At 44.4% G+C, this 10,412-nt stretch overlaps 1 protein-coding gene across 1 annotated transcript; it reads right to left on the bottom strand.

Annotated features, from left to right (window-relative positions):
• Positions 1–168: 168 nt before the first annotated feature.
• LOC148111599 (SLAM family member 5-like) lies at positions 169–9,654 on the bottom strand. The gene is made up of 5 exons (XM_087881184.1): positions 9,585–9,654; positions 5,505–5,822; positions 4,315–4,578; positions 1,057–1,197; positions 169–284 (listed from the first exon to the last, which is right to left on the bottom strand). Exons 1-5 carry the CDS (start codon positions 9,652–9,654, stop codon positions 169–171), a joined length of 909 nt encoding a protein of 302 aa, XP_087737310.1.
• Positions 9,655–10,412: the final 758 nt, after the last annotated feature.

Raw genomic sequence — 10,412 nt, 5'->3', positions numbered from 1 at the left:
CCCTGTGCAGGGGTTCTTATAGGGGCCCCTCTCCCCTCCCTTACCAAGATGTGTGAGGGGGCCAGGGGGGCATTAATTCTCCCCAATGGGTGCCTCTTTGCTCCCACCTGGTGGCCTTTTAAGAAACCACCATGGCTGGCACAAAACACCTAACACGAGACTTATTTGTCAGAAGTGTTTTGCCACCTCTTGGATCAATCCAGGGGCCCCCAGCCATTCCCCCTCAGGAAATTCATCTGGATGGAGCCAGGGAAGAAAGGAGGTCCCTGAGGGGCTGAGGTCCCCTGTGGAAATGGGGAAGCCCCATGACTGAAACAAAGGGTGGGTTTGAAAATAGGGAGTCGGGACTGAGACGGAAAGATGGAGGGGAAGAAAACCAGGGTAGCACCCCCTCACACACCCAGAGAGAATAGGGAAGGCTCCCTGAGGCCCCAGCATGATCTTTAGCTGTGGAAGCTCCCTCAGCTTCCCTCACAACGGTGTGGTGGGGAAAGGAACAGGGAATACTCCTGAATATTAAACAAAGAAACAAGCAGCAAAAGTGGATTTTATTTGTGATGGGGGGGAGGGCAGATGAGGCAGTTTCTGGGGCAATTGGGATGTGGGAAAGGAAAGAAGGGAGTGGCCACACAGAGTGACATGGACTAGCCCCGTGGCCACCTTTTGAGCCCTCCCCCCAATAGCCAAACTGATAATCATCTTCAGTGAATTGCCCATGGAAGCAAGCACCCTTGTCCCAAAGAACCCTCCTGAAAGCCATCAAAGAAGACCACGGACATCTGAAGCGAAGGAACTGGGGAAGGTTCATCAGTCGCATCCATCAGTTGGGTTTGACATGGAGCTGGGATGTCTTGCAGGTGGTTGTGGTCTCCTCTGGGAGGCTGGCAGGAATCGGACCAGCATCCTCCTTCCTCCAGCTGCTAAGTAGAAAGCAAAGTAGAGGTTGAGCTTTAGTAGACAGGATGGACCAGGAGGTCTAGAAAGCAAAGGGAAGGGAAGGGAAGGGGAGAAGGAAGGGGAGAGAGGGAGGAGGGAAAAGGAAAAGTTGGTTTTCACAGGAGGGCTTCTTTAAAATGGTACCTTTTCTGGATTTCACCACCAGAAGAAGCCCCAAACAGCCAAGAAGGAGAAGATTTCCCACTTTGCTAAGGCACAGCAGGGCCCAGAGATGCAGCCTTGAAGGGTTCTTGGTCTGTCCTGAAAAAGAGTAACAGCCCCTGTTAATCCTTTCAGGAGGCCCCAGAGAATGGAGGTGCTTGTCTGCATTTGCAGCAGAAGAAGCACTAGGCCCAGGCAGATAAGCAGCCCCTGGAATGGGACATATCATTCTGGCTGGCTGGGATGTAGATTTTACTCCCCTTCCACGCCAAACCCTCCTTTCTCAACAGGTCATCTTAATGTCTCTGGAACCATTCATCATAACAAGAGCCTTGGTGGCACAGCAGACTAAAGTGCTGTTAAGTAACACCAGCTGCCTGCAATTACTGCGAGTTCAAATCTCACCAGGCTCAAGGTTGACTCAGCCTTCCATCCTTTCGAGGTAGGTAAAATGAGGACCTGGATTGTGGGGGCAATAAGCTGACTTTGTATTAAAAAGAACACCGCTTTGGGGGGGGGCAAAAGCCCTACTGAGCAGGTCTATACAAAAGTATGAAGGCTATTGCTTAACGCATTGTAAGCCGCCCTGAGTCTCCGGAGAAGGGCGGCATCTAAATCGAACCAATAAATAAATAAATAAATAAATCTGTCCCCAAACTTCCATTTGGCTGCTCGCCCAGCCTTCCACTTGCTCCCCCAGATCACTGTGACTCCAGGGGGGACAGGTTGATCCTCTGCTTCTGCTGGGGCTCGCTGATTCTTCCGTCACTCTCTCCCTCTGGAGCACGGGCTCTTGCTCCAGCTTCTCAGCCCTCTCTTTGGGCCTTCGGCTTGGCTGCCGCTGGGGTCTCTTGAGAGGAGTCTTCCCTTGGCTTCTCCCACCCTTCCATTTCTTTGTTGGTGCCAAAATCTTGAAACTGCCAACCTCCTGGTGGGGTCCAAGTGGGCTGCTATTTGGAGAGCTGGTTTGATGTCAACTGTCCAGTGGCAGCGTGGAAGCTTTCTGGAACACTGACATCCACTTGGCAAAGCCAAAAAAAGACATTCCCGCAACATTATTTTACCAAGAATATAAAACTTTACGGAATAAACCACATTGGCACGGAAGAAGTGAAATCAGCTCTGGGCTTCCCATGCAAAAGCGAGCATAGGTCATCCCCCACTTTTCCCACCGGCCACCCACGGTCCATTACATCCACCAATAACTCCTGTGCATTTTGTTATGGGAACCAGGCAACCGCACTGGGACATCTGCTTGGGGTGGGAGCAGCGTCTCATGGGATGCCATTCCCCCTACCTTTGCATTCCATTCCACCCCCTCCCTTTTCTTTGTCAAGCTGCAAGCAAAGCAGAATATAGGTGGAAGTATAAGTCAGTCTTGACACGCACCCAGACTCCGTCAAGCAACCAGAGCAGGTGTTACCAGGGTGCACCAATCTGTACCCACAGTTACTTGTGCTGACCCCCAGTGGATCAGCTGAAGCTCTTGCACGGTCTTCAAAGGCTTGTCCCAACACAAGTTGGATCAGCATGTGTGACAGTGGCAGGAATTAGTGTGATTGTCACATGAGATGGATGCTTGCTAAGCCCTCCTGGGCACAGCTGAACACAAGCCAAGAGTCCATAAGGACCCCTGAATGACACAGAGGTTAGGGAAGTGTGACCCCATAGAAACAAGATCCCTGAATCTACTGTCACTCAGACTTGCTAGGACTGAGCCTGAGCCTGATCCTTCCCATCCAGACCTTGATAATCCTCTCCAGTTACATGTCACACAATGAGAGTTTGGAGTACTGCCTCAACCCCTTTGAGTCTCACATACATCCCTGCGATTTGGCACCCAGGGGTGTGTGTGTGTGTGTGTGTGTGTGTGTGTGTGTGTGTGTGTGTAAAAGAGTCCTCTCTATTCTTTACTACAATACATTTGTTCATATACTGGAGGGACACTGCCATTCTGGAGGGAAGGGTGGGGCGCTTGGAGGGAAGTTCTGTGATGTGTCTTTTACCTTGCTCCTGGGAATGGGTGGGGGGAGGGATGAGCCTGGGACCATCTGTTTCATCTCAATTCCAGAGGAGCCAGACTGCTGTGCCTGAAACAACTTCTTACCACCTTCTCAGCTCGGAGTTCCCACAACATCTTCACATCTTGGGATTGGCTCCCACTGCACCGGACAATTGGGAGGGTTTTTGAAAAGTGACTTTTAACCTAATGTTTCTGCGTGGGGAGTTCAGATCCTGCAATTCTCCATGTTATCCCTCTCTACCTATATATATAAGGATGTATGTATGTATGTATGTATGTATGTATGTATGTATGTATGTATGTTCAAGCATAACTCTGGAATGCCTTGAGCAATTCCAACCAAACTTAGTACATAGATGACTTGCCCTCTGGAGACAAACACTGTGGGGGTAAGACAGCCCTAAAGCCCCTCGGGGTGTGTGTGTGTGTGTGTGTGTGTGTGTGTGTGTGTTATAGCATAACTCTCTGGAGACAAACACTGTTTGTTGAATGTGTGTGGCCCCTTTTCATCCCAATTCTCAGCTGCCTCTGTCCTGCTGCCAGCTCAACTGGAGGTGTCCAGAAATCAAGGGGGGAATTTGGCTTTGGAGGCAAGGGTGACCTTCCTGTGTCAGGCAGAGACTGACCCAGAGGCTCTGTTCAAACCCCTTTTTCCCATTGCCTCATTGAGTGCAGTTTGCAAAGCTGATACTAGCCAGGGGAAACATGTAGAATGGAGATCAGGGCAGACTCTGAATGGGGAATGGCCCCCTTTGAGAGGGGGGAGTGTGTGAACATGAAAGAGATCATATAAAAGGCTGTTCCTTCCCAGTCAGAAGACCCATGTGTGAATCTAAGATAATCACAACAATCAACACAGGAAAGGAGAAGAGGGGAAGCTTGGCCAGGAGACCCTCCAATCCCAGACATGAACAGAGATCAATCAGGAATCTGAAGGGGAAATTTAAGAATTGCTGGAAGGAAGGGCAAAGGGGTAATTTGCAACCCCAGAGGGGACTTCTGCTGTGGTCAGGAAACACAAATTTCGATCATGAGTGGTTAAATATATAAAGCAATGGAAACAGTCCCACTCAGTGGTCAACCTGTGCCTAAGGAAGTGGACCAATCCACTAGGCTCCGGTCATAGGAGGAGAAGTGGTCGCAATGAGGCTCCTTTTGATTCAAAAGTCTCTTTCATGGAGAGAAAAACTTACCAGCACAAACTTCCTTTAAGGTGACTGTCCTGGATGCTATGCTATCCTTGCTTTCTCCCTCGCAGGTGACTATTAGTTCAAGGTCTTGGGAGGTGAGCTCCATCACAGAACTCCCTAAGGTTTCATCCGTGGCATAGAAATCTGAGATCCATCTGAAGTTCACCTCACCTTTCCAGGTCTCTTGAGAGCAAATCAGCTGCCAGGTTCCATTTCCAGCCCCCTTGGAAATGCAGGTCAGTCGTAACTCAGAGTCTGGCAACTTTCCTGAGCAGGAGATGGAGAGACACATCACATTGTGAGAGACCACAAAATCACAGTGAGGCCAGAGAGGAAGGAGAAGCAGCAACGGCATGAGTCAATCCATAGATTTGCTTAGATTAGAGCAAGGAAAATACGTCTCATCCATTTCTGTCACAAGTAACAACACCACAACAATCCCCCCTCTCACATCATAATGACACATTATGGCCACCATGATACAGGAGGGCAGGCACCCCACACCCCACCCTCTGCCTTCCAGCAAGCCCTCCTTACACCAAACCAGGGATTGAGGGCACGAGGATAACCTTCCAGGCTCAGGGACCCTCAGGGACCCCCTGACTCTTCCCCCAAAGTCTTTGAGGTTCCAACCAGTCCCACCAGATCCACAGATAGACTCCTAAACTGCCTCTCTGGAGATCCCAGTTTCAAAGCACACCAGCCACTCCCTGCTACCCCGTCTGGGAACCCACATGGTCTGGCCAATGCAGCCTATGCCCCTGTGGGAGGGAAGCCTGGAGGGAGCTGTGACGGATCCCCATGGTCCCACTTCCAGAGGGAAGAGCATGCAGGACACGGCTTGAACTCCATTTCTGACCCATCGTAGAAGTGCAAGTCCTCAGCCGAACCAAATCTCCTGGTGTGGAAGATGGGGGGCAGGGTGGGACAGGGAGCAAAATGGTAGATTTGTGGAGGGGCGGGGGAACATAAGCAAGGCTCGGCCTGATCAAAACATCTTGAACTAATTTGCATTGCAAAAACTGGACAAAGAGCTATCCAACATTCAGCTCTGGGCTCCCTCCAAAAAGTTCATCTCTGCAGAAACTGGATACCTAAAGATCACCCCTCAAAAGAAAAGCCCCCCACCCTTCCACATCAGCCTGGGCAAAGGAGGGAGGCCAAGAATTTGCTGCCATGGCTGGGATACTTACTACGCACCTGCAGGTCAAAGGACTCCTTTGCAGTTGTGTTTTGTAAAACAATGTCTGCCGTGTATGTGCCAGCATCCTCTTTCTTTAGATTCATGAGAACTAGTTTTTGGCAGTCCTTAGAGACCCACAATCGGTTTTTATAGGCTGCGTGGGAGCGCTGGAGACGACATGGTTCCCGAAAGTTCACCACAGCAATATTTATGGAGTTTTTGCCGATACCTTTACTCCAGTAAATATTTTGATAGGGTGGAGGTTTCATCAATCGGAAAGTGACAGAGTACCCCAGATCACTATACAGTTCTTCTCTTCCACAAACTCCTGCAGGGCCACAGAAAACGTTCAAAGTTGGACCACATGACTTTCCAAGAATCTCATTTCTGACCCTCAGACTCCCAGGAAACCTTTGTGAAGAAAGACTAAATGGCTCCAGGATAGAGGACTGTTGATGCATTGCCCCCCATCTTCACTCATATCTTTAATAAATCACTAGAGATGTGTTGTGCTCTTTCTTGCTTCAAATGCTCTACTATCATCCCAGTACCGAAGAAACCCTCCATCAAGGAACTGAATGACTTCAGACCAGTTGCTCTGACATCCATAATTATGAAAACGTTTGAAAGGCTCGTGCTGGCCCACTTGAAGACCATCACAGATCTTCTGTTAGACCCCTTGCAATTTGCCTATCGAGCAAATCCTACAACATCTTGAATCTCCAAAGACCTATGCAAGGGTCCTCTTTGTAGACTTCAGCTCAGCATTGAGCACCACCATTCCAGATATTCTTCTAATTAAACTGATTCAGCTAGGTGTGTCTGACCTTGTAAGTGGATCACAAGCTTTCTATCGGACAGGAAGCAGCAGGTGAAGCTAAATCACATCAACAATCACCTGTACAATTAGCACAGGAATTGAACTCCTGACAGTGTTAACAGAGTTAGCCTGCAATACTGGTTTGAAAGCAGTATTGCAGGCTAACTCTGTTAACCACCACCATGGCTCAACCAAGCTCAGAGAGCACCAAGGATCCCACACTTCAGTCCTAATTTATGAATATTCTCTATATCTCTGTACAATTATTGAAATACTCATTGCCTGTCTTTATAAATCAGCAGGATTTTGCTTTGAAAAACAGTGATAGAAGTATTGTTTCATTCACTGCAACAAAAAATTACATCAACAGAAAATTATAGCAGAGATTGATATTTTTATTTACATGCTCTGGATTTGCATTATTATTACAGCTTGGTCTGACATTGGGTTTTTAGTCCTATTAATTGAGGCTGTACTGTATCCCCACCCCCACCTCCAAATAAGAGACATTGTTTATAAAATGACAAAAAATGAACCCATGTTTTATAAAGGCAAAGAAATAATTACGCTAAAGCAAGTACCTAAGAGAATAAGAGAACTAAGAAAAGAATATTGGTTCCTAGCCACATTATTAAATAAACGGCATATACCATTTAGATGCATAATACCGGAAGGAATGGTGGTGTCGTGGCAAGAGAAAAAAATAAAAGTGGATTCACAGCACAGAGCACAGAACCTGCATGACCAAATGATGGGCATAGAAGGAGCAAATAGTAACAGGGAGGAACCGGAACGGAGGACTAAAAGGACACAAAAACAGGAAGAGCGAGAAAAACTACTAGAGGAAGGAGATAAAGAGGAAGAAGGGGAACCTCAAGAGGAAGAAGGAGTGAAAACAAGAGCTAAGAGAAAGGACAGGAAGTAATAGGAAATATCGCATAGTAGAATCACAAAGGAATGGAACAAAATTTAAAAATCTTATCATTAAATGTAAATGCTCTCAATTCTCTGGCTAAACGACATCAAATTTTTAGAAAAGTGATAAAACAAAAAATGGATATTGTGTGCCTTCAAGAGGTACACATAAGAAAACAAGATGAAAAATACTTATTATGTAAAAAATTAGGGGAATCATTTGTAGCACTAGTAGAAGAAAAGAAAAGAGGAATAGTGGTGTACATTAGAGAAGGAATAGAGTGTAAATTGAGATATGCAGATTCAGTAGGAAGAATATTGATGATAGAAGTAAAATTTAAATATAAAAGTATGTTATTGGTGGTTATCTATGCGCCGAACAGTGGACAATTAGAATTTTACAAAAAAAAGTACATCAAAAGATAATAGAAGAAAAAATAGGGAATATATGTTTGATCGGCGATTTCAACGCAATTGTAGATGTAAAAAGGATTATAGCAGTGATCAGAGTAATAAAAAAAAGAAAAATGTACTGCCTAGAACTTTTATGGATTTAGTACAAGAAGTGAATTTAATAGATGGTTGCAGATTTTATAATTCCGAGGTAAAGAAATTCACATATTATTCTAACCCCCATAAGTCCTGGTCCAGAATAGACATGGTTTGGGTAACCAAGATACTTATGCAAGAAATAGAAACAGTAGAAATAATGGCAAATAACTGGGCAGATCATAACCCTGTAATGTTGATATGGAAAGGACAACCAAGGAAAAAGAGTAGATGGACGTTGAGCCCACAGATACTGAAGGAAAAGGGATATATAGAGCAAATGAAAAAGGAATTAGAATGATTTTTTAGAGATAATACAAAAGATCACACCTCTCTTCAGAACCTGTGGGACACAATGAAAGCATATGCAAGAGGATTAACTATAGCTTACAATGCAAAAGGGAAAAAGAATATAGGAAAAAGGAAGAGATCAAAAATTGGGAAGAAAAATTACAAGACAAACGGGGAGATGAGCAAATTAAAGGTAAATGGATAGCAGCTAAACATAAATTGAATATATTGGAACAGGAAAATTATGCAAAGACATTGAAATTTATGAAACAGAATCATTTTGAACAGTCTGAAAGGCTTTTGTTTACGGGACTGGGAGGTTTTCCAAAATTGTTCCAAAGACATGACAAGAAGCAAGGAAGAAATTGACATCAGGAAATATATTTGAATTGAATGAGCCACTGGAGTCTCCTTTGTTGGTGTTTAATTGAAGAGAATCAATTTTGTTAATCTGAGAAGTGTCATTACTCATTCAAGTAACTTCATCAGTCAAAATAAAAAAAAATAGTTAGGCAGAGAGAGAATCGTTGGAATGTACCAACATTTTATATCTCCACAGACCTCACTATAAAGCCAAATTCATTTGTCCCAGTTCTCATGTCAGTCAATCATCCCAAAAGAGGAGAAGCCCACCAACACTGACGTAACTACTCTTCTCTGTATCCTCCCTCCCTCCCTTGCCTATTTTCTTGCTCTGCTCTGCTTGATATTCCCTAGTTTGGTCATAAAATGTCTGCAAAAAACCCCACCAAACTCAGAGCACCAAGAATCCCACAGCTGCCCTTCCTCTTACTCCTCCTTTTCCTCCGTTCCACAAACCCCACTTCCTTCCAGCACTGATGATGTTACTTAGTTGGGTCATAAAATATCTGCAAGAAAATTACCAAACTCAGAGAGCACCAGGTTCAGCTCTCACTTATGAATATTCTCTATATCCCCTTTGTGTAATTATTAATAAATTTATCACCTGTCCTTATAAATCAGCAGATTTATAAATCAGTTTGAAAAACAGTGAAAGAAATATCATTTCATCACAAGAAATTGAATCAACAGAAAATTATACTGGAGTTTGACATTTTTATTTACATGCTATGGAGTTGCATTATTATTAGAAATTGGGTCTTTAGCACTGTTGATTTTTAGGCTGTGCTATTGAGTAACATATGAAATCCACCTGTAACATATAATTGTCTTTATATGACTCAGGTTTTGTAAAGAAAAACAGGAAATTACAGAGTTTGTAGGTAATTTTCAATCTTAGCTGCTTTTTTTTTTTTTTTTTTTTGAAGTTCTTCTCCAATTCAGCTCTTTTGGGTGGAAAGCAAAATTCCTCCAGAGTTTTATATCTATTCCAGTAAAAATCCTGATTGGACTCAAGGAAGCAAACCATATTTTGAGCCCCAATTTCAGTCCTGGTTTGAAATTCCTTCTAAAATTTCTTCTGAAATTCTTCTAAAGCTAGAAATACAATTCAGTATTCTATAAATTCTATAAAGCTAGAGAAACACAACTTACCAGATCTTAAGATAATGACTGATAACCACAAGCTGATAATGCTTTTGGATGACATGTCAGCGACTTGCATTTCAAGAAGAAGTATAGTGAGGCAAAGTCTAATTTCTGCAAAATATAAATAGTCTGGTTAATTTGCATAATATTCTAATGAAGGTCTTTACTATATTCAAAGCGCTACAGCCTCTCTTTGACACTTTCATGGTGGTAGTATCGAGGACTGCCTCTTCGGTGGAAGAGAAATTGCAACTGCAAAATTGTGTGAAAGAACTCTTGCAACAGTTTATTGATTGAGTGATTTTAACAACTGATAAACGGTTGGAAGGGACCTTGGAGGTCATCTAGTCCAATCCCACACCCAAGCAGGAGCCCCTATACCATTTCTGACAAATGGCAGTCCAGTCTCTTCTTGAAAGCCTCCAGTGATGAAGCTCCCACAACTTCTGTTCCATTGGTTGAATGTTCTCACGGTCAGAAAATTTCTCCTTATTTCTATGTTGAATCTCTCCTTGTTCAGTTTCCATCCATTATTCCTTGTCTGGCCTTCGGGTCCTTTGAAAAATAGCTTGACACCCTCCTCTCTGGGGCAGCCCCTCAAATACTGGAAGATGCTCTCCTGTCTCCCCTGGTCCTTCTCTTCACTAGACCAGCCAGGCCCAGTTCCTGCAACCGTTCATCATATATTTTAGCCTCCAGTCCCCAAGTCATCCTGGTTGCTCTTCTCTGCACTTTTTTAAGAATCTCAATATCCTTTACAGATTAACAGAGTTAGAAGGAACCTTGTAGGTCATCTAGTCCAACCCCCACCCAAGCAGGAGACTTTACACAGTT

Source organism: Pantherophis guttatus, chromosome 18, assembly GCF_059756535.1.
Source record: "Pantherophis guttatus breed Tessera chromosome 18, ASM5975653v1, whole genome shotgun sequence".
Classification (NCBI taxonomy): Eukaryota; Metazoa; Chordata; class Lepidosauria; order Squamata; family Colubridae; genus Pantherophis; species Pantherophis guttatus.
The sequence above is the reverse complement of the archived record's forward strand: the minus strand, read 5'-3'. Positions and strand labels throughout refer to the sequence as shown.